Below are 23324 nucleotides of genomic sequence, written 5' to 3' on the forward strand. Positions count from 1 at the left end.
ACGTTGTGTTCAGAAGCTGTGGGTGACTGTGGTGTGAATGCAACAGCTGTGACGATGTGGGTGGGTGGACTGATGGATGATGGACAGTTGGATGGGTGGGTGGCTGCGTGAGCAGGTAGGTGGCTGCAGGGGTGGGGGGAGGGGTGGGTGTCACAGAACACCTGGAATATGGGCAGACCCCGGGGCAGCGGTGAGGTCAGCACGGCTCTCTGGGGGTACAATTCACACCCGTAAAACCAACCCACTGGAAGGGTATGCACAGTCCAGCGACCGCTTCCAGCAGACTTACAAGGTTGTGCGCTTGGCATTGTGACCCAGTGTTAGGATGTTTCCATCCTCTCCTGAAGTCCCTCAGTCGCCCCCCCCCCCCGCCACTCCCCCAACCCCCGGCAGCCACTAATCTGCCTTCTGTCCCTGGACTTGCTTTTCGTGGACATTTCATATAAACAGAATCAGACAACACGTGGCCTTTGGGGACTGGCTTGTTGCATTTAGCCTGTTTTCGAGGTTCACCCCCCCCCCACCGTAGTGTGTGGCAGGACTCCACTCTTGTTTACTGCTGAGTAATATGCCGTTCTGTGGACAGAGCACACTTTATCCGGTTGCCTGTCCTAAGTTTATTTTCAACTTTTTAAGAAATTGCCAAACTGTTTTCCAAAGCAGCTGCACCCCTTTTCATTCGTGTGGGGCACCATTTCAGCTTCAAGGGCATGAGCATCGGCAGTGTCATGTCCTGGGCGCCATGTATGACATGGTCCCCGTGGGGAGGTGTGGCCCCCAAAGAGGGGTAATAACCCCAGGTGGCCAGGCCTGCGTGCTCTCTGTGGGCCACCCCAGGTCACACAGTGAGCCCCCTGAAACTTATACTGCCCCCACCTTGGTGACAGGCCCACTGTGAACAGGGCCAGGCAGGGGGCTGTTCTAATTCCGGCTGGGCCGTGTGAGCAGCGGGGGGGGGGGGGGGGGGGGGCAGCTGCTGGGCTGCGACTGGTCTGTTTATAGAAAAGCCCCACCCCACCCCAGGCCTGCTGGCTATTTATAGACCCGGGCTTCGGGAGCTGGTGCCCCGGCCAGCATGTGGCCCTGCGGAGACTGAACCCCCGTGGTGTCTCCCTGGCCCCCCCCCCCCCCTAGCCTCCACTTCACACCTGCTGGCCCAGAGCCCTGGGCCTCCCCCAGGAAAGGCTCAGAGCCGGCAGCCCCGGCCCGGGGACTTCAGCCCAGTGGTGGAAGCACCCCGCCCCCAATCGCATGTGACGCCAGCAAATCTCTCTATGTGGCTCCTGATAACATTCAAAGATTTGACTCTTGCATCTGGAAACAAGCAAACCAAGAAATCTCCATCTCTCTCAGTCCCTCCTGCTACAGTCCCGCCTCTTCCTCGGCTACACGGCCAGCCTCCCTTGCCCCAAATTCCCTCCCACCCTCTGACTCCCGGAAACCCTCCACCCTGCGGTCTGACAGACCACCCTGGTTGCAGGCCCACGGTTCGCCCCCCGTTCCCCACCTCCCCCTGCCGTCCTCAGCCTCCTCAGCCTCTGGAAGCTTCAGAGCCTCACACCCAGCCCTCCTGCCCCCTCTGCGGCCGATTCCAGGCTGGTGGCCAGGGGAGTGGGAAGTGCGGGGGGCGCCGCCCACTGTACCCTGAGTCCATCACGTCATTGAGGAAAGGTCCCCCTGCTTGTAACCCACGGTGTCCTCGTGTGACAGAAGAGGGACTGGGGCACAGAAGGGCCAAGCCACCCACCTGGAGCCAGGGTCGGAGCCAGGGCTCCGGCCAGGAGGCCAGGGGGATGGAGGACAGGGGAGGGAGAAGAGAGTGGGAGGAGGGGCAGCTGCGCAGAGCACTCCTGTGCTGGGGCTTGATTCAGTCACACACACGAGTATGTGACAAGACCACTGTCCACCCCCTCCCTCCCAGGGAGGGTCTGGTCTCCCTGTGTCTGGCCTGGGAGCCCAAGCAGCTCAGCAGCTCTCTGAGCCTGGGTTGGAAGTCAGCGGGCAGGCACCGGGACCTTCTGCACTGAGAGACCCCCTAGGGAGGGAACAAGGGGCACCGACTCCCAGCCCTGGGGCGGGACCTAATGGGGCACGCCCACCCGGAGGGCTCATCCCTGGTCCCTTCTCCGACCAGTAGGGCTAGCCAAGTCCACACCCAAGTGTACTTAGGTTGTGTCTGGCAGGGTGGGCCAGGCAGTGCACTCAGCTGGGAACTGCAGAGTCCAGCAGACCGCGATACCCCCTCTCTGGGCACCCAGTCCCTCCACAGGCTGGGGCAGGAAAGGTCTGGTATGGGGCCTCTTGGAGACCCCGGCCCTTTGTGGCTGGTGAGCATCCTTGGCTGCTCCCCTGCCCGGCCAGGTGACAGCACTGGTTCCTTCTCCCTGGACTCAGCCCTGAGAACCCGGATGGAACCCTTCTGCTGGGAACCGGCGTGCCCCAGTGCCAGACACTGCCCCAGTGTGTGCGTGAGGGGAGGGAGCAGTGCGAGGTGGGGAGCTGTCCTTTCTGCGGCCACCAGAGGGCGTGCGCGCCAGTCCCGGGGTTCCGCGCGGGGCAGGTGCGCACCCCGAGCCACTGTGCAGACCCTCGCGGCTGGGCGCACAGACGCAGCTCCCCTTTGCCCAACAGCACTCCCGCCAAGAAGGAGACCCCCTCAGCTTCTGGGACCCTGAGGTCCTGGGCGTGGCGGGGCCCGGCGGGGCGGGTTCGCGGCGCCCAGGCCGCGCCTTGGGAAGGGCGAGCGCGGAAGCCCCCATGAGGCTTCCCCGAGCGCCCCGGGTCTGGCCCCGCGGAGGGACCCCGGAGCGCGCCAGCGTCCCGTGCGCCCCGCGGCAGGGCTCGCAGCCCCACTCTGCTCCCGGGTGGCGGCAGGAGGCGGGACCCAGCGGCCCGGAGGTCACCGCGGCGCGTCACGGCGCCCGAGAGCCCGCCCCCGGCCCCGCCCCCCGCCCCGGGCCGGCTCCTTTTAATGGCGCGGCGCGCGGGTGCGGCGGGCTCTCGGGCGGCCCAGCGCAGCGGACGAGCCGAGCCAGCATGTCGGGGACCCGAGCCTCCAACGACCGGCCCCCCGGCGCGGGCGGTGTCAAGCGGGGGCGGCTGCAGCACGAGGCGGCGACGACCGGCTCCCGGGTGACTGTGGTGCTCGGCGCGCAGTGGGGGGACGAGGGCAAAGGCAAGGTGGTGGACCTGCTGGCCACGGACGCCGACATCATCAGCCGCTGCCAGGTGCGGGCCGGGCGCCGGGTCCCTCCCCAACCCGCCCAGCGAGCCCCCGTCCCCTCCCTTCGTACCCAGACGGACCCTGTCCTCCCTGTCCTCCGGCCCTCCCCGTCCTCCGGCCCTCCCCGTCCTCCGGCCCTCCCCGGACACGCCTCCTGGACTCCTTCCCACCCCGACACCCTTCCCAGCCGCCTCCCCCACCCCCTCACCCGCACACACCACCCACTCACACAAGCCCCTGCCACTCAGGGGCGCACACGCTTCCCTCCCCCACTGCCCCCCAGGGACCCGCCTTTCCCAGCAGCCCCACCCCCGGGGCAGTGGGCCAGGGGCAGAGCTATGAATACAAGTCGCTGAGTTGGAGACACCCGATCCTCAGGGGGTGGGGTGTGCCATGCCTGTGACTTTGGGCCCTCCACAGTTCGGGGGGCAGGGACCCGGGCTCCTGGGTGGTTTGAGGGCCCCCAGTTCCTCATTCTGTCTGGTCTGGGATAGAGCTGGCTGATTGCATGGGGTCCGTGCATGCTGAGGAGGCTGAGTGCCCGAGAGCCTAGGGGACGGTGGCCCTGGTGGGGGGGGGGGGGTCAGCCAAGAGGAGGCAGAGGCCGGGGCAGAACAGCAGGCCAGGACCTGAAGGCAGCCGGGCCAGGGACAAGGAGGAGAGGGAGGGGCCTCGGACTTCTGGCCAGGGTGACCCAGTGCCTGGCAGTGCCACCTAGGAAGCCAGACACAGGCTTTGTCCCCTGAGGGCCTGGGGCGGGGCTTCTGCCAGCTGTGGCTGCTCTCAGCACCCCGTCTGTTTTGACCGCCACTGGGTACTCCCTCCGGGGCACTGCCCCCACACGGGCCCCAGGCCACGCTTGCTCCTGTGGGCTGACTTACAGCTCAGAGCACAGAGTGGCCAGCTGTGGGGCGCATGCATTGGGGTCTGCAGCCACACACAGGAATGTTGCCAAAAATGTGGAAGGGATGCCCTCTGAGCTCCTCCTCCCTGGCTCTGTGGCCTCATTCCTGAGCTCCCGCCAGGCGAGCTGGGGCTCCAGCACTCCCAGAGGAGCCCAACGCACTGGGCTCAAGGAAGGTCCACCTGGCCCACTCCTGCCCGACACAGACGGTGGATTCCTAGAAGATGCTTTCTGGGCTGGTGGGAGGTCTCCCATCCTCTCTCTGCCCTAAGCCACAACAAGCCAGCCCGCTCGTCTCCCTGGACCCTGCAGCTGGGCGCATGCTCCGTGCCCACTCCTCTCCCTCCCCGGTAGAGGGCGTCCCCTCCTCAGGCCTGTCTGCTCCGGGGACACCCACGGCCCTCCCTCCGTGCAGCCAGCCAGTTCTGGCCAGCCTCGCATGCCCGTCTGTGGCCATCTCGATAACCCTCATCTTGAAGATGCCAGTCTCCCCTGGCTATGGAGATGGTTCTAGAACTAGGCCCTCCCTGCTCTGCCACCTGGACCTGCAGGCCAGGCCCTGGCCACTCCCATAGCTTGTAAGAACCTTTGATGGGAGGAACCAAGGACAGAGCTGGTTGGAACCCCCTCACCAACCACGGGGCCTCCCGGGCACCCTCTCCTCCATACGACTTCTCTAACTGCAATCAGATACAGCTCCACCTTCAGGCCGCAGCTCTCCAGGGTGGTGGGAGGAACTCCAGGCTGCCTTGGGGGCCCACAGTGCCTTCCCTCCTCCAGCCTTTGAACAAACAGGTGAGGCAGGGAAGCAGGCCCAGAGAAGGTGAGGAATTGGGATAAGCAACATGCATGGGCCCTGACATGGGCTGCACCACCTTGTGTCAGCACTGGACATCGAGGGCTGGGCCAGGGAGGGTCCGGCCCTGTGGCCCAGGGAAGGCTGCTTTTAGAATGCCTGTGCTTGAAGCCCACAGTCAGGGCCTTCACACCACGGCCCCAGGAGCTGGGCAGGGCTCGGGACCCAGGCGCTGAGGGAAGCCAGCAGCCAAGTCGCGTGCAGTGGACCCAGTGGTGGGGGAGCTGGAGTCCCATCTGGGTGGCTGCCTAGAAAGCTGAAGCCAGCCAGCCCCAGTGACCGGAAGGGTCACCTGGGCCTGGGGCCATCCCGAGTGGCAGCTGTGACCCCCCTCTGGCTGTCCTGGTCCCTACCTGTGGTTTTGCCCCACTGACCCTCCACCACCAACAGGCCTGTCTCTTCCGGTCCCAGCGTCCATACACCGATGAAGCCCCCTCGTGGCCTTCGGCCACCTTGCTGACTGGGACTCACTGCCCACCTGCCCAGGAGTGGTCTGCAGACCCGCCTGCCCATCCAGCAGCGTCCTCGTGGCTTTCCCATCTCAGTGGTTTGGGGCTCGTGGTCAGCGTGCACCCCAGCAGCCGCCCGAGACCTTTCTCACCATCCAGAGATGTCTCAGACCTTGAGTCTCTCCTGCTGTTTTCTGTGCCTCGAGGGCCCATCCCCCGGGCAGCGCCCCCTACAGCCGCTCCCTGAGCGGGTACTGCGCCCGCGCCCTCTCCGCCAGCCCTCCCTCCGCCCCAGGCCTGTCCTCTCTCCCAGGCCACGGCCCTGCTGCGGCTTCACGGCAGGACCCCCGAGACCGTCCTCTTTGCTGCCTTGTGTGGACCCGCGGCCCTCAGGCCGGGGGCTCTGCCCGCCCTTCTGGGAGTCCCTGCACCTCGGCCGGGCTCCCTTCTGTGTCTGCTGAGCGTCCTTCCTGCTCCCCGTGGCCCAGATAGGAGCCTAAGAGCCCACTCACCTGGCCAGGCCATCGTGGCCTCGGGCTCCCCTGCCGCAGGGCCCGCAGTGCCAGCCCTCCCTCTGTGTCCAGGGTTCCTTCGTCAGGCTTTGGGCCCCTGCCCAGGATCCCGAGGCCTCAGCACACACTGGTTAGGATTTAAGGTCCCCCTCCTTCCATCGGCAGTGAGGCGGCTCAGCACAAGGGCGCCGGGCCGGGTTCCCCTCCATATGCAGCATCTGCTCCTGTGTCTCGTCTCCCGCGGCGGCCTCCCTGCAAGAAGGGCCGTGCCCTGTGGCTTGTTGGTGCTCTGGGACCTCTTCTTGGGGCGAAGAGGACCAGGAAATGCCTCACCTTGAACCCCAGGCTGGCCCAGGGGCCTCTGGGGTGGGGAGACCGGAAGTGCTGGGAGTTGCTTCCAGAAGCAGTCTCCCCTCCACGTCTGCACCCTCTGACGGTCACCCAGCAGTGGCTCCAGGGGCAGGGCCCCCTGAGGTTGGCGGCCCCTTGTGGCTGTGGGCGCGTCTGCCCGGGGCAGGAGAGACCTGTGTGCCAGCCTGGGGTGCACGCCCTGCTTCCTCCAGGCCTCACGCCAGTGCCTCAGAGGGCAGAGCAGCTCTGCTTGGGGTGGATGACTGAATGAATGAATGACAGGAACCTGCCGGCTGACATGTAGGAGGTGAGGGCTGCATAGGTGGACTTCGAGGTTTCGCCTGGACCCTGGGCGAGGGTGGGGGTGTGGTCAGAAGCATCTCCGCCCTGAGAGCCAGGCCCCTGGCCGTGTGTTGTGTGAGATCCTGATAAAACCCGCTGCTGCCGCTGCCACTGCCACTGCCGCCCAGAGGCCTCCTACCCCAGCCAGGACCACACCGGGGGCCGGAGCGGCTTCACAGCCTCTGAGACGCTGTGGCCCCGCACTCAGCCTCTCTGCTTGCTACATCCACTCTTCTCTGGTCCCCAGCAGGCTGGGCTGGCCAGACACCTGCGGGAAGGTCCAGGGCTGGTCAGATTCCCAAGTGGGCAAGCCTTGGCCTTGGCCCCGTTCCCATGTCTGTCCACTTTCTTAGATCTCGGCTGTCAGGGAGGCAGCTGACAAGAGCATCCAAGGGGACTTTGAGTGACCGGCCAGGCCGCGGCAGGTGGCTTCAGTGTCCCTGGGGGCTCGGAACTGTGCCCGGCTCCAGGTTCCATCACGGTGGGGAGAAACTGCAGGCAGGCAGAGCCTCAAGAGGCTGACACCCAGGACACCTCTGGGCCCAGTTCCTGCCACCTTGGCCAGTCCCCCACTGGCACAGAAGTGGGATGAGGCCGGCGACAGCTCATTCTGACAGGGTCTGGGATACGGAGCCTCCAGAACCTTCCCACCTGGGGATAGGGAAGCTGAGCGCGGCCCTGGAGCAAAGGCCCTGCAGAGGCAGCCAGGCTGGGCCCGGGGCCCTGGACAAACTTCCCCTCCAAGTAGTTCTCCAAACCAGGTCAAGCCCTGCATGGACTGCTGGCAGAGCTGCTCACCCACCTGACAGCCGCTCACGCAGCTCTCCCTGGGCCCTCAGACAGCAGGCGGCAGCAGGTCTGAGGCTTAGGAGGCCAGGGGAGTGTTCTGCCCCGACTTCAGCGCCTGCCCGCATGTGGCCTGTGGGAGGGCAGTCGAGGGTCTCTCTGGGTCACCTGGACCTCAGCAGAGCTGCTGGGAGGCGTGCCCTGCAGGTCAGCAGGCCCTGGGCTCAGTGTCCAGGGCTGGCTCACACCCCTGGGAGTGGACTGTGGCCTGCTGCCTGGGCCCTGCTACTGGCAGGGGTCATCTGCCACCCACTGGCCCACAACGGCCTGCCTGTGTCTGTTCCTGGGTGCCTGTGTTTACCCCAAACAGAGGCGGGGGTGCGCTCGGGCCAGCTGACTTGGCACTGGGCACTTGGAGGGCAGGGGGGAGGGAGGCGGGGTGTCTGGGCTGTTTGGTCTCTGGCCAGGGCAAGCAGGACACAGCTGTGGGGTGATGCCTGGCATATGGGGAGAGCGTCTGCAGGGAGGCAGTCGGCCTGCCACCCAGTCTAGCCTGGGCTCTGCTGCAGATTCCCTTCTCAGGACCTGTGTTCCGGGCTGTCAGAGGAGGCCGTGCCCCCGGGGCCGCCCCTCCTGCAGTAGCTGTGATTCGGTGTGAGCATAACAGAGGATGGGGTGGGGGGACACACTGCACCTGTACAGAGTTGAGGTCTGAACAAAGACGGGGGTCTCCCAGGGAGCATCGTGACCCCCAAACCCAAGGCCTGTCCGTCATGGCGATTCCTGAGCCCACAGCCTCTCCTCCCCACCACTTCGTCAGCTCCCTTCGCCCCCTTCCCTCCCGCAGCCCCTGTGTCTCCCTCAGCGGCAGCCCACCTGGCCCCCCCAGCACCGCCTCCATCCTGAGCCGCCCCTGACCCAGCTCGTGGGGCACTCCCTCCTTGGCTCCCAGTCCCCTCCACCATCCCCTTTGTCCTGCTCCCCTGTCATTTACTCAGAGCTTGTGGGTCGGTCAGTTCCAACAGCCAGCCACCTGGCTCAGGGCACCTGGGGAGGCAGCAGGCCCGCTGTCGGAGATGGTTGAGCTGTGGGGACAGCACGGTCATGCAGCCGGGCTGCCCAGCAGGATCGTGGTGACCCCAGGAGTCTATTAGAGGCAAAGCTGCCTCAGCCCTGCAGGCCCCCACATCAGGCCAGACAGACCTGCAGATGTGCATTTTATTAGCGGCTTGCTTGGGTGGCTCATGGAATTGGTTTCCAGCAGGGCCATCCGGGGCCTGGGTACAGATCGCAGGGGCTGAGCCCTGGTGAAGGGGAAGTCCAACTCCAGCCCCACTTCTTAGTTTACCCCTGTGTGAAGTGAGGTCCAGGAGGGAGAGCGCCTGGGCCCCCAGCCCCGACCCACCGCCTAGCTTATTTCCATGGAGGAACTGGGAGATGTAAATCTTGTCCAGACCCAGCGTAAGGGGCAGTGCTCCCTGCCGGGAGGAGGCCGCCCTCGTTCAGCCTGCCTGGGTGGGGCAAGGAGAGGCCACGTGTGTAGGGAGACTCACCCTGCCAGGCCCTGTGCAGAGGGGTGAGGCCTTCTGAGCCAGCAGCCCATCACCCCCTCTGCAAGGCAGGAGGACCGTGGGGTGTGGAGGGCAGAAGCCCAGCCATGGAGAGGCCTCACAGATAAGCTTGGGTTTCTGTAGGAGGTTCAAGCCAGAAGCGGGGCTGGCTGGGCTCCAGGACTCTGGGGACGGGGCAGGCCCAGGCACTGGGGTCCAGCCAGCCCACCTCCCAGCCCCACCTCCACCCGGCCCTGGGGCCCACAGTGCCCTCTAGTGGCCAGAACTGGGACTGGAAGGTGGGACCTTTCCCGGGCTCCCCTGACTCACCCCAACCGGCCTCCACCCACGGCAAGTAGTTCAGAAAAAAGGGAAGCTTGTCATCTGGGCATCCCCCAGAACAGTACCGACCTCAGAATGGCTTTTTTTTTTTATTCTTAGATGGTGTGGGGCTGCACAGGACCAGCCCAAGAGGAAGGTGCTGATGGCCCGTGCCGGCACCCTGGCTCCTTACCTGGCCCCAAAACAGTGGTGCTGCCTGGCCCACCCTCTGCCTCCATGGAGCTCAGGCTGTGTGGCAGCTGGGGCCGTGGGGTCCTGAGTTTGTTTCCCAGAGGATTGGGCCCCCTCATTCTTGCATCAGAGGAGGGACACCCCAAGAGGGACTCATGGGCGGGGCAGGGCTTTGAGCGAGTCTGCAGCTTCGGGCCACACTGAACCAGCCTCCCTGGAGAATCAGCACATGCCCCCGAGACAGTCCTGGGCACTGGGACCAGCTTGGGCCAGCCCCAATCTCAGATTCAGTCCCCTGCACCCCACCCAAGAAGCAGGGCCCTGGCCCAGCACCCCAGGCATGCGTCAGAGTCAACCACTGGCCCAGACTCCCCAAGTCCAAGCGTGGATGGCATCTCGTGCTCCCTGGGCACAGAACTGCCGCTCCAGGCAGCCTAGAGGCAGCTCCTGAGCGCCTGCCATTAGAGCTGCCTGCAGTGAGGCTGGGCACCTGGCAGGCCCTCCCAGGCAGGGTCCAAGTCCTGGAGCTCCTGGCACTCAGCCAGTCTCTGTTCCCAGGGGGGCAACAACGCTGGCCACACGGTGGTGGTGGACGGCAAGGAGTATGACTTCCACCTGCTGCCCAGTGGCATCATCAACACCAAGGCCGTGTCCTTCATCGGTGAGTGTGCCCCGCCCGGCCCCAGGTCCCAGCGTGTGGGTGGGAAAGGCCTAGGGCGATGTCCATCCTGGGCCCACGTGCGGGCTGGGCCCTGGGCCCTGCCCTGCCCAAGTGCTTGTGTGGGAGTAACCTGCTCACCTGGGGCCTCGGCCCTGGGCCGGGAGGCTCGAGGTACCAGCCCTGAGTCAGGGCCCTGGCAGAGGTGTCTGATCCCCAAGCCCGTCCTCAGAGCCGTGCAGGGCTGGGCCCCAGACGGAGGGAAGGTGCAGGAGGCTCTGCTGAGCTCTCGCACTCCCCGAGCGTGTGGGTGTGCAAGTGTGCACGCGTGCATGTGCCGCATGAGTGCATCTGGTGAGTGGGTGAGTGTGCGTGTGTATGAGTCCGTACGATGTGTGTAGGTGTCTGCATGCGTGCCTGCCCTGAGTGTGTGTGTGTGGGACGGGCCTGGCTTCCAGCCTCGTGGATGGAGGCGGAGTCTGTGTGGGGAAGCTCTGCTTTTCCTGGCCCCCCCAGATCCCTCTGCAGTCTCCTGCCCCCTGCCCCTTCCCACTGCCCTTCCGCTGCCCCGCCCCCTCTCCAATGTCTCCGTGCCCAGAGAGGTGAGGCCTCCAGAACTGTGGGGATCTCTCCCTCCGTCTCCTCTTTTCTGTCTCCTCTGTCTCTGTCTCTGTCTCCTCCTCTCCCCCCGCTGCCCCCCTCCCTCACTCTCTCCCTGTCTCTGTCAGTCTCTGTCTCTCTCTGTGGCGGGCCCGACGCCCATCCTGCCCCCAGCTCTCGCTCCCAGGCTCCCAGGAGCTCTTCCTGGGCCCCAGGCCTGGCCAGGCCCCGTGGACACGCTCATGGGGCTTCTAGTGCTGTTCTCTCCCATTCTTTCCACGGCCGAGCGGGGCCACACTCATGGCTTTCTGCCCGCGCCCCCTCCCCGGCCGGGAGTAGGGGTGGCCCGGCAGGTGTGTGCCCAGCGGAGGCCCAGTGTGGCCAGCCGTGCGTGAGCAGAGGAAGGAGCGTGTTGGCAGAGAGGCCGTGGGGCTGTGCAGTCAGGCTGAGCGGGAGGAGAGGGTGGCCCAGAGCCTTCTCCGTGGGGGCAGACGTGGCCCGGCAGTGGCTGAGGACAGAGCAGTTCCCCGGGAACCTGTGGCCCAGCTGCTGCGGGAAGCTTCTGAGCACAAGGCTTTTCTGCTGGGTCTGGGGCCCCACTCGGTGGGAAGTGAGGCCAAGGAGGCACTGTTTGACCTGTGCCCTGCCTTGTCTCCAAAGAGGTGGGGTGGGTTGGGGGTGGCGGCCAGAGCCCAGGCTGGCAGTCACCAGCTTGGCCAGATGGCGCCCAGGCAGCCCACTTAGCAAGGGGCAGGACGCGCCGGCGCTCACGTAGCTGCCCCTCAGCCTGCGTCACCCCCCAGGCCTGCCTCGCAGTCATTTCAGGACTCGTGGCATTTAGGTGACCTTTTGTGCTCCGTGTGGCTTGCGTAGTCTCTGAGTCACTCCCATCTGGACCAATGTCCGGTCTCCTTTGGCCAACCCTAGCTGGGCAGCACAGGGGTCAGGCTCCCCAGGAAGGTGGTGGTGGTCCCCAGCCGTCTGCTTTTGGTAGAAGAGGAAGGGGCTAGCGTCGGCTTTAGCCTGGGCCACAGACGCGTGCCTGAGACCTTGAGGAGGTGCCTCCCTTCTCTGGCCTGTGTCTCTGCCTGTGCAGGACATCTCTGCAAACCTCCTTCCGTTTCACGTGGTGCTTGGGTCCTGGGAGCTGGTGGAGGCTGCATTTCCCTGCACCTCCTGCTTTCCCATTTCCACGCCACTTAAATAAAACATAACAGCTTCTTTGAGGTGTAATTTACAAACCATGAAAGTCACTCACGGTGAAGGCACGACTGTACCTCCATCACCACAATTCAGTTCTAGAATATTCCATCCTGAGACGTTCCCCCGGGTCACTTGTTGGTAATCCTCCTTCCCTCCCCAACCCAGCAACTGCTGATCTGCCTTCTGTAAATGCTTCATGGTGGTTTTTGTTTTGTTTTCAACATTTTTTCTTGTGATCAAATCTCCATTACATAAATTCAGCCATTTTTAACTGTACAGTTCCGCAGCCATAAGCACATCCCAGCCGTCACCGCCATCCATCTCCAGAACCTTCTCATCTCCCTAAACAGAAACCCCGTCTGCATTGAGTACTCACTGCCCCTTTCCCTCCCTCAGCCCCTGGCCCCAGCATCCTGCTTTCTGTGTCCGGGAATCCGCCACCTCTAGGGCCTCATGTGAGTGGGAGGAACAGACCCTGTCCTTCAGCGTCTGGCTTATTTCACTTTATATGATGTCCTCAAGCTTCCTGCAGGCTGCAGCCTGTGTCAGCATGTCCTTCCTCGCTAAGGCCGAGTAGCATCCTGCCACGCGGCTGGACTGCGTCTGCTTTGTCCCTTCACGTTGACGGGTGCCTGGGCTGCTTCCCGTCTTAGCCACTGAGCGCTGTGCCATTCCACGCTGTTCTAAACCTAAGTCCCTAAAGTCCATGATCCAGTCCAGTCTCCTGTCTGTGTTGCAGGCAACGGGGTGGTTGTCCACTTACCAGGCTTGTTCGAAGAAGCAGAAAAAAACGAGAAGAAAGGTGTGTCCCCTGGAGACCCACCCGGTCCAGGACGAGCGAGTGTCCCCAGCAGCCGTGCTGGCCAGCGCCTTGCTGTGTGGTCCCTCCCTAGGGCAGCATCAGATGGGCAGACGAGGCGGTTTCCCGCTGGCTCTACCTGTGCAGGAAGCCGGGTCCTTGCTCAGAAGCAGAGAGCGGGCTCTAAACTCTGGCTTCGGGCCACAGCCTCAGTGTTACAGGGGAGTTCTCATGACCCTGGGGACAGCTGGCACTGGGAGATGTAGACTCAGGCAATCCAGGAAGAACCCCTGGACCCTGGAATTTGACAAGGCTCCCAGGGGACCCCAAGGTCCAGCTGACATGGGGGACCAGTGGACCGACCAAGCCTTCAGGGAAGGATGTGGCTCCTGGGGGTTCCTCGGGGGGTGGCGGTGGCAGGCAAGGCAGTGACCGAGGCTACTGGCCAGGTGCCAGGGTCTATGTCCCCCAGGGGAGAGGGCCCAGGACCCTGGCAAAGGGAGAGGCCACAAGGTGAGGGGTGGCGCTGTGCACCTGAAGTGACTGTGTGGCCTGTGGTGACCACGGGCTGTGTGTCCACAGGCCTGAAAGACTGGGAGAAGAGACTCATTATCTCTGACCGCGCCCACCTCGGTGAGTTTCAGGCTGGCCTGCCTGCTGGTGGATGAGTGGCCCTCGCTGTGGCCTGTGGCTCCACCAGGCCCGCTCCAAGGGCTCCCGGGGGCGCTGGGCCGGGCTCACTGCCTCCACTGGCAGATGGGGAACCTGAGTCCCGGGGGGGAGGCCAGCTTGTCCCCAGAGGCCCCAGTGTGTGGTGGGCGAGTCCCTGTGACTGGCCTGTCTCTCCCACTCGCGGCACCCTCCCCTGCTGGGCAGTGTTCGATTTTCACCAGGCAGTGGACGGGCTCCAGGAGGTGCAGCGGCAGGCCCAGGAGGGGAAGAAGTGAGTATCTTCTCCGCTGGCTCGCAGTCTGCCCACCAGGGCACTGGGCGTGTCGGGTGGGGCAGGTGCGTCCTCTCAGAGCCCCTGAGAACGGCGTCTGTTGGTCCACCCCGGGCCTCCCCAGGCCTGAAGCCCAAGTGAGCCGCCTGTCCCGGGACTGCACCGTCGTCCCCAGCTGCCGCCCCAGGAGTACCCGGCTGTCACTTGCCACGTCCACCGCCACTGCTGGAATCGCAGGCCAGCCTTGACCACATGCGCGGCCACAGCGCGGCCACAGTGCCACATCCTGCCCACCAGCACTCAGTGGCCTTTCCCTGGTTCTCCAGAGATACTTATTAGGATGTGCCAGGAACAGGTTCTCACGGAGGGACAGGAGTGAAGCGGACAAGCATCCTCTCACACATGTGTGCACACACGTGTACGCACACGCCCGTGTGCCTGCACCGCACGATTCACACCCCTGCATGTTCATACACGGGTACACACACGCTCACGCGCGTGCGTACACGCACTGCTCGGCCACAGGCAGGTGGCCATGCTGAGCTTCCCCATTCGCTGAGCCTGGGCTGGGCTGCAGGGGGCAGTGGCTACAGGTTGGGCACTGTGGGTGCCAGTCCCAGGGGAGGCAGCGGGCAGCCAGAGCAGTGGCCTCAGTGCCAGGTAAGGGGGAGCCTGGCAGATGGGACAAGGAGGGCACCACCGGGCACTGGGCCTCAGAGTGGGGCCAGGGGGTGGGGGAGGGGTGGGGCTGGGACTAAGAGCATGTGCCACCACGCGGCCCCCGGCCCTGAGCGCTGGCTGTTAGAGGAGTCCGGCGGCTCTCAGGGCCGTCCCAGACTCCTGGGCACTGGTGCTGGGAGGGCGCCTCAGATGTCACCCAGCTCAGCCTCTGATCATAGGGGTGAAAACTGAGGCGCGAGGCGGCTCAGGGTGCCCAGGGCTGGCCAGGGCGTCCCGTGCTGACGGCCCCGCGGCTGTCTTTCAGCATCGGCACCACCAGGAAGGGGATCGGCCCAGCTTACTCATCCAAAGCGGCCCGCACAGGCCTCCGCATCTGCGACCTCCTATCGGACTTTGACGAATTTTCCAGCCGGTACCTGAAACGCCCGCGGCCCAAGGGGGAGACTGGCTCGTGAGGAGGGCGCAGGGATCCAGGCGGGGACGAGGGGTCACAGTCATTGTCACTTCCACAGATTCAAGAACTTGGCCCATCAGCACCAGTGCATGTTCCCCACTTTGGAGATAGACGTGGAAGGTCAACTCAAAAGGCTGAAGGTAGAGTGGGGGCGCCGCGAGGGGGCGGGGCGCCGCAGTGGGCAGGGAGGTCAGGGAGCTGGGGCCCAGTGCCATAGGGCTGTGGGGGAGGGCCGGGGGCGCGGAGCATCTCATCTGATGTCCGTGAACGCTCATGGACCACACTCGTTTCGGGCATTATTATGGGGTGTTCAAGCTTGGGGGTCACGGGCCTCCTGTGTGAGCCCCTGACCAGCCGTGGTCAGGGTGGTCTTCTAGGAGGCCCGGGCTCACCTGCTCGGTCTGACCCTTCCCGTCCTTTCTGGGGAAACAGCCCAGGACTTGCAGGGTGGGACAGAGGCCTACCCCATCTGTCTGGGGCAGGAGGTAAAGCTGGCCCAGCTCACTCTTACGGGGACAGGACAGGCAGGAGACGGGAGGGTGTCACTGCAGAGCCCTTCTGGAAGTTTCCAAAGGTGGGACCTAGCTCCTCCAGCCCTTGTCTGGGGCTGTGAATGTGGACAGGGATGGACGGCTAGCGATAGTTACAGACCAGGCGCCTTGATGGGCAGGAATTTGCTGGAAGGAGGGGCAGTGGGGAGGAGGCCAGAAGTGGGTGGACGCCCGGGTTCCCGCATCCTCACCCCTTCTCCCAGGGCTTTGCCGAGCGGATCCGACCCATGGTCCGAGACGGTGTTTACTTTATGTACGAGGCGCTCCACGGCCCCCCCAAGAAAATTCTCGTGGAAGGTGCCAATGCAGCCCTCCTAGACATTGACTTTGGTATGTCCAGGGCCCAATCCCCATGGACCCTCTCTTTCATGTGTGCTGGGGAGACAGGTGTGGTAGGGCCACCTCCCACAGCCACACTGTCATCCGCACCCAGGAAATGGTCGTACTGCCCTCATTTTCCTAACTTCCAGGAGGGGAAGAGAGAGGCTGAGCTCAAGATGAGGGATGGAGGTTTAGAGGGAACAGCCCGGGGCTGAGGAGCCCCAACTGCCCCATGTGGGCTTTTGTCCATCTGGTCCCCGACCTGGGGACACACCAGCATTGGGGTCACATGGTGGCCACAGGCCAGAAAGATTCCCCCCAACCTTGTCCAAGCCCAAGTGACCTTCTTCCTCCCCTAACCCCCCAGCCTGTACACATAGCACCTTGTGCCAGCTACACCCCCAGGGTGGTCCCTCAGACTGCTGGCCCTGGAAACCCATGGAGGGGACATGGTGGGCTGAACCGCCCTCTGCCGAGAGGCTCCCCTGGGCTGGGGTGATCTGCAGGGATGGTGGCCTGACCAATTCTGTCTCGCAGGGACCTACCCCTTTGTGACGTCATCCAACTGCACAGTGGGAGGCGTGTGCACCGGTCTGGGCATCCCCCCCCAGAACATAGGCGAAGTCTACGGTGTGGTGAAGGCCTACACCACTCGCGTGGGCATCGGGGCCTTCCCCACCGAGCAGATCAACGTGAGTCCCCAGCCCTGGTGGGATCCTGTGGGGCCCACGGCGGGGAGCGGGCAGGCGGGCATCCAGTGGTGGAGCCAGGGGAGATGCCAGAGGCTGCAGGCTCCAGTGGCACCGCATGAGTGTCCATGTCGGGCTCCTCGGCTCAGGGAGGACACGGAGAGCCTCCTCTCGGCCTCATCCTTGGGGGCACAGGCCACCTCTGCCCTTGGGGGGCTTTGGCTGGTCTGGGTTTCAGTCCCAGCCGATACAGCAGGGCTAGAAACAGCCTCATCCAGCAAGCATGCTCTCCAGCCTCACAGGTGTTTCTGGAAGCTCAGGACACCACTGGCCTTCCTCCTTACCTGGCCTTGTGCCTTTGTGTCTGGAGAGGTGTGTGAGGGCTGGAGAGGGAAAGGAAGTGCCTGGAGGCTTTAATGGGGCAGGGTGTACAAGGATAGGGACCCTGAGAAATGAACACACACCTTGCCCAAGGCTGCAGTGCAAGGCCGGGCCCCTCTGCCCTCACCTGCCTGCACGTGTGTGAGCCAGGCTGTGCCTCGTCCTCCAGGCCCAGGAGGAGGCGCTGGTCAGCAAGGCCCTGCCCGGGGGAGAGGCTGCTGGGGCAGCTGCTCCAGGGACGAGGGAGCAGAGAAGCAGGCACGGGGCTCCGCAGGGATGTGGGGGCGGGGGGGCCGCAGAGAAGCGCTGAGAGTTGGTTGGGCCGGGCACAGGCTCCCTTCCGTGCAGCATCGGGCCTGCTCTGTCTCCACGCAGGAGATCGGGGACCTGCTGCAGAGCCGCGGCCACGAGTGGGGCGTGACCACTGGCCGGAAGAGGCGCTGCGGCTGGTTGGACCTGATGATCCTGAGATACGCCCACATGGTCAACGGATTCACCGCGTAAGCCGCCACTCTGGCACACGTGCTACTGCGCACCCATCTGGGGTCCGTCCACCCCGGGGTCCCGCCCTGACTCCCCGGACCCTGCAGAAGCAAGCAGGGCTGGGCATCGGGCTCAGTGCCACCATCTCCCCACGCAGGGGGCTGTCACCAGAGGTAGACCCTTCCACACTGCGGGGCCACAGTGGGGGTGACGTGGGGGCCCAACCAGGGCACATCAAAGCCAGCCCTGTGGCCTGGCACCATGTCTGGTCCTGAGCACAGGCAGGGAAGGTGACTTCATGAAAGCCAGAGGGTGTCTTGGCACCTGTAGGACGTTAAAATAGTTCATCTGGACCCAGGGTTCAGTGCCCAAAGCAGAGGGCCTACACTTGTCCTCACGGGCCCAACGCCCTCTGCTGAGTGGGCCTCTGGTCTGTTAGGGTGCAGGTCTGGGCCCACAGGGAGGGGAGGGGAGATGCTGTCCCAACACAGCGGGTGACCAAGTGCTAAAGGAGGCCACTCTGAGCTCTGAGACCCCGACAGGCCCACTGGCTGGGGGCACCATCTCCCCGCTGTGCCAGCGCCAAATGCCATCATTCCATTTCCCCTGAACCACCAGGTGACACTGGGCTCGGAAGACAGGTACAACACACACCCCCAGCAGGAAAGGCCGCCCCTGAAGCCCTGAGACCCCTCAGGGTGGCCGCAGTGGGGGCGCGGCTCGGGCTGGACCCAGAGAACAGCCAGCCTGGTTTACAGCCCCACAGCGGGAGCTCCACAGGCCGCCCCCCTCTGCAGCCCTGGTCTGCATGGCTGCGGACAGGATGACCCTGAGGGCCCCGGGAGTGGGAGCGCCCCTCCTCATGTCAGCGGGAATCCCGAAAGTGGTGTCCCAGCTGGGGAGGCGGGGGGCCCCCACGCTGCTTCTGGGACTGACTGGGTAGCCGGGCTTCCTCCTGGTGATGGTCACGGGTCAGGCAACTCAGACCTTCTCATGGGGAGCTTGCTGCTTCCCCCTCATAAAGACGGGCCATGGTTCCAGGTGCACATTTGTTACCAAAATTGTGTGGCACGCAGATAAGCCACAGCCATGCTCAGTGCGTGCAGAGCTGTCCCTCCACAGGAGGCAGAGGGATGAAGTGGCTGAGGACACAGTGTCTGAGGTCCTTGACCCTCAGTCCTTGTGTGCAAAACAGAGAATGCAGCCTCAGGAGGCCACAAGGCCATGGGCGAGCTCCGGACCGGGCAAGGGCACCATGTACACCGGCCCCCATGGGCCGGGAAGCACAGGGACCCCTCCAGAGGTGGCTTTCAGGCCTTGCCGAGCGGCGGGGAGGGGAGGGAAGAAAAGGAACGTACATGACCCCAGCTTCTCCCGGGTGCTGGGTGGATGGCGCGCGGAAGATCCTGCCGTGGGCACCTGTGGTCTGTGCACAGTCACGGGGTCTCCATGGGGCGGAGGGGCATGAATGGGCACTGAGACCCTACACGTGGCCGTGAGGAGGGCAGAAAGGCCAAGGTCATGGGATCAGAGTCCCCATGGGGCGTGAGGTGAGGAGGGCAGGGATGCCTGGCTGTCGGCGGCCTTTTTAACCTTCCTTTTCTGTTCTTGGCAAATAGAGGAGAAGCGAGGGGTGGAGACCAGGCAGAGGAAGCAGCTGCATAGCTGACCACATCTCGGCTTCTCTTTGATTTTGGACAGGCTGGCCTTAACGAAGCTGGACATCCTGGATGCCCTGGACGAGATCAAAGTCGGCATCTCATACAAGCTGAGCGGGAAGCGCATCCCCTACTTCCCAGGTCCGTGCCTGGGCGGCTCTGCTGCCCCTGGGTCGCCTCGCCGCTGGGCTTGGGAGCACACATGGCCCGTGGTTTCTGGTGGCGAGGGGAAGGGTCTGCACGTTGATTCCGAGGGCAGGAGCAGGTCTGGAAGACGTTTGTCACAGGCTCTCGCCCGACGGGAGGCCTGGCCCAGGGCAGCTGCAGGGCTTCCCACAGTTTGGAAAGGGCTCAGAGGGACTTGGAGGGCCACGCCTGACCCCGGGGACTCTGCGAGGCCTTCCGGCAGCTGGGGGTCAAGGCCCCCCTCCCGGGAGCCCTGGGGGCTCACCTGAGACAGCAGATGTGGGCTATGGACAATCAGAGCTCTGGGCAAGTGGGAAGATGACTTCTGATTTAAGAAAACATGCGTTTTTTTGGTGAGACTGTTTACAATCTAACTAGAGTTCTACCACCTACACTGTAACTAGATTCCTGTTTCAGGGGGTGGGTAATTAGGTTTATCTATTTATTTTTAGAGGCAGTACTGGGGATTGAACCCAGCACTTTGTGCATGCTAAGCATGCACTCTGCCACTTGAGCTATACCCTCCCCAAAAAGCAAACTTCTTTTAAAAAGCATAAAGGCAGTGCTGTTTTCCTGGATTTCATAGTGACTTGTGCATCTGGACAGGGGTCATATTTTGACCCCACCTCCGTGGGCGGCCATGGGCGAGCTGCCCTTCACCTGCCGCCCCCGCACGTGTGTGGACACCCACCAGCACCACATGGCTGTGGGAGCCCGGTGTGTCCTTTTGGCCGGTGTCCTGCAGCCCAACTGACCCTGACCTTTGAGGGGGCGCAGCAGGAGTGTGGTGTGACCCCAGGGGCGCGTTCAGACTTGGAACACGTCCAGGATTCTTGCAGTGGACAGCTCATTGTGGCATCTTTTGACAACGATGGGTTGTTGGTCTCTGCTGTGAGCCCTGGGGTCCCGGCCAAGTGGCGTCCTGCCCTGGGGAGGAGGGCATAGACCCTTCAGGGTCCTAGATCCCTTAGAACTTCCAAGCAGAGTCCTCAGAGCTCCTTAGCTCAGTCACCCATGGACACCCTAGCAAAGCACGTAGTGAGTCCATGTCCAGGGTGGCTGTGTCCCCTGGTCTTGAAGGGCTGCAGCCAGTGACTGAGAACCACCCCTTGGCCAGCGAGAACCAAGCAGGGCAGCTTGCCTTGCTCGCCACTGACCCCCGGGGCAAGCCAACCCCAGGCAGGGGTCCCGAGGCCGTGACCGAGCGGACGTGTGCAGGACACTGTTCACCCCCACCCCGTGTGCTCCCCCAGCTAACCAGGAGATACTGCAGAAGGTGGAGGTGGAATATGAAACACTGCCTGGGTGGAAGGCAGACACCACGGGCGCCAGGAAGTGGGAAGACCTCCCCCCGCAGGCCCAGAGCTACATCCGGTTCGTGGAGAACCATGTCGGAGTGGCAGGTGGGTGCACCCCGGCCGCCCTCCCTCTCCCCGCCGCGCCCTGGTCTGAACCTCTGCTTTCCCTTTCAGTGAAATGGGTTGGTGTCGGCAAGTCAAGAGATTCGATGATCCAGCTGTTTTAGACGAAGACAGAGCTGAATCCAGCAGGACACAGCAGGTCCCCATCCCCACATAGATGGCCACACTGGTGCCCCTTCCTCGGCTGGCAGAACCAACGCCATAAACAAGGAAACATGAAAATAACATTCTGTACTTTTCTAATTCTCTTTAAGCCTTCAGCTCCACCGCTGCTTTCTACTCTAAGCATCTGAGAGCCAGCATTGTCTACATTTTTAAAAACCCTCCTATTTAAAGTGAGACAGAGGGCTCTGAACAGAGAGCTTTTACGGCACCTGAGTTGTCATGTGGTTGTGTGTCCGACTGGAGGCGTCTGGCAATAAACAAACCCAACAGCCGCTGACAGTAGCGGTCAGTGCCTGTTTTGTTCTGACTGTGTCCTTGTTGTTTCGGCTTTTAAACACTGAAGGGCGCCCCTGACACCTTGCTGCCTCAGCAGCCTGGGCGACACACGGTCTTGGTGCTCCGAAGCCGGGCCGTTGTGTGCTCAGACAACTAAGTGGCACCAGCCCCGGGGAAGAGGGATCACGGGCGTCAAACACGTTTCCCCAAACTGAACACTTCAGCAGATTAGCTCTAGGGGCCTGAGCCCAGACAGCCGCCCTGTCCGTGTTACCAGGACACAGTCTGCCCTCAGCCCTCCAAGTCCCCTGGACTGAGAAGCCACTTCTTCGCTGGCCGAAGCCGCTGAGAACCAGCTGGGGTCTGCTCTCTCCCAGCAACTGTGTAGCTGCCTTCAGCAGCTCTGCCTTCAACAGCAGAGTTTGGAGTAAGTTCAGCAAAGTAACTGGTTTTTTGATGCCAGTTCAGAGAGAGAAGGAATTAGACACACAGAGAGACCCAGCATCCACCAGGCTTAAATCCTCGCTTTTTGGAGCTGAGAACGTCAGCTGGGCTCACTGCAGTCACACAAGGTCCGACTTGGCTTGCTTCCCATTAACTCCGCTGGCCCCAGAAGGTTCCATAGGGTCTGATCTCACCGGCTCACACCGTGGAGTCCTGAACCCATGTGACAGTGTATTGGGTCAGCAGGCCACATACTGGGTGCGTCACTTCACACACACTAGCAAAATTTTCCAAACAGTGCCCAGAACAGCCTTCAGCCCTTTGAAAGAAGTCAGGAGAACACAACGTGGACCAGCTGTGTTGGGTGAGAAACACGAGCAGAAACTGATCTTTGGGTTTCCCGAGAATTCCTTCCTCCCATGATAGAGCAGGAGAGACTGAAGGAGAGAGCCCCAAGGCAGGTGAGTTCCTAGGCAAAGAGCAGCCACCCTCGCAGTGCCACTGGGCCCCAGCTGTCCTCCCTGCCTCCCGGCGGCCTGTGCTTCACCTGGGACCACCAGCTGGACCAGTCTTGCTGCCACAGGAAGATGCAGGCTTTGGGCAGCAAATTAGAGTGTGCATTTTTCAAAAGAGAAACCATTTCATTCTGCATAAAAAGCTACACGCCTGGCTTTGCAAGGTAGACCCACAATTTAAACTAGAAAGCTGCAAAAGAAAAAAAGCCGCTGTGTTTTGTGGAACCTGCTGCATCTCCCACTCAGATGCCCATTGCCTTTACCTTCCGTCTCTGGATGAAAGCTCGGGGAGGCGACCCCAGGCAATGTCTCTGAGTATCTGCTGGTGTTCTATAGGGTGAAAAGACACCAGCGTAGAGGAGAAATAGTTCTCCCCTGCCGCCAGCTTCCTCACTCTCCTGTGGCTCAGGGACAGGAGGCTCTGTCCTCTGTGGGGCGGGTTAGGGCAGACAGCCCCCTTGGCCGGAGCGCCAGAGTTGTGAGAGTCTGCGTAATGATAATCAGGGGCTCTCTCTGCTTGGGCCCAGTGACACGGCCCCTGTGCAGATGGAGCATGTTTTCTTCCAAGCACTTTGGAGAGCTGCCAGTTTCCTTAGAAGTTCGCTGTCCACCTACCCTCCCACCAAGCCATTTTACTCCGAGGCACCGACCCACAACAAATGAGCACAGAAGTCCAGGAAAAGCCTTATGCAAGGCTGCTCAGAGCAGGTGCCTTCACCACAGCAGTGTCCAGTGGCAGGTAAAGAAACTGTGGTCCATCCTCACATGGAATACGTTCAGTAACAGAATGAACGGACCGCTGAGGGGTGCCAGGCGATGGACGGTCTCAGAGTTGGCGTGTGGAGAGGCACAGATGCCGAGGTGCACGTGCAGGATGAGCTGAGCACATGAGGCTCCAGGACAGCAAGGAGGGACACAGGGATGTAAAGCAGAGCAAGTGATGGTCCGTCTGCGAGGGGGGGGGTGCGGTGAAGGGGGGCCCCCCCGCGCAGCTGGGACACAGCGGCAGCGGGTAGGACTTACACTTCGCCGACGACCGTCTGGGCATTCCTCTGGGCTAAATACTCACACCTTCACTCTAAGTAAATTCTACCCCAAGCTAAAAGTTACAAGAAGCAATACAACCACATTCCACAACGGTGGAACAGCTGAGACCATGATTAACCAAAGGTTCACAGCCCTGAGGCAGCTGTGATGGAACACCTTGATGAAGACGTTTCCTGCCAGCGTCTCCTTAAGCATTTGCCGGAAGGGAAGTTTGCTGAGCTTCTCGCTGGAAAACAAAGTGTGTTCCTTCCTCACCCAATGTATATTCACTTCTAGAATGTCCATCTTTCTAAGGTCAAATGATGTTATAACGCAGAAGCTTTCCATGAGTTTGGTGCCTGCCAGCCAGTTTTCCTGGGGATC

At 62.7% G+C, this 23324-nt stretch overlaps 1 protein-coding gene across 2 annotated transcripts; it reads left to right on the plus strand.

Annotated features, from left to right (window-relative positions):
- The first annotated feature begins 2941 nt into the window (after positions 1-2941).
- Positions 2942-20975, plus strand: ADSS1 (adenylosuccinate synthase 1). 2 transcript variants are annotated; one of them, XM_032482814.1, is made up of 13 exons: positions 2942-3228; positions 10045-10147; positions 12687-12749; positions 13329-13379; positions 13623-13689; positions 14675-14782; positions 14883-14964; positions 15579-15705; positions 16234-16388; positions 17142-17266; positions 18951-19048; positions 20347-20467; positions 20566-20975. In XM_032482814.1, exons 1-13 carry the CDS (start codon positions 3037-3039, stop codon positions 20669-20671), a joined length of 1398 nt encoding a protein of 465 aa, XP_032338705.1. In that variant the 5' UTR covers positions 2942-3036; the 3' UTR covers positions 20672-20975. The 2 variants fall into 2 exon arrangements, with proteins under 2 accessions (XP_032338705.1, XP_032338707.1); XM_032482816.1 differs by having other exon boundaries at positions 2944-3228; positions 20347-20496.
- The last annotated feature ends 2349 nt before the right edge of the window (positions 20976-23324 follow it).

The sequence above is a fragment of the Camelus ferus genome, chromosome 6, assembly GCF_009834535.1.
Source record: "Camelus ferus isolate YT-003-E chromosome 6, BCGSAC_Cfer_1.0, whole genome shotgun sequence".
In the NCBI taxonomy this organism is placed as follows: Eukaryota; Metazoa; Chordata; class Mammalia; order Artiodactyla; family Camelidae; genus Camelus; species Camelus ferus.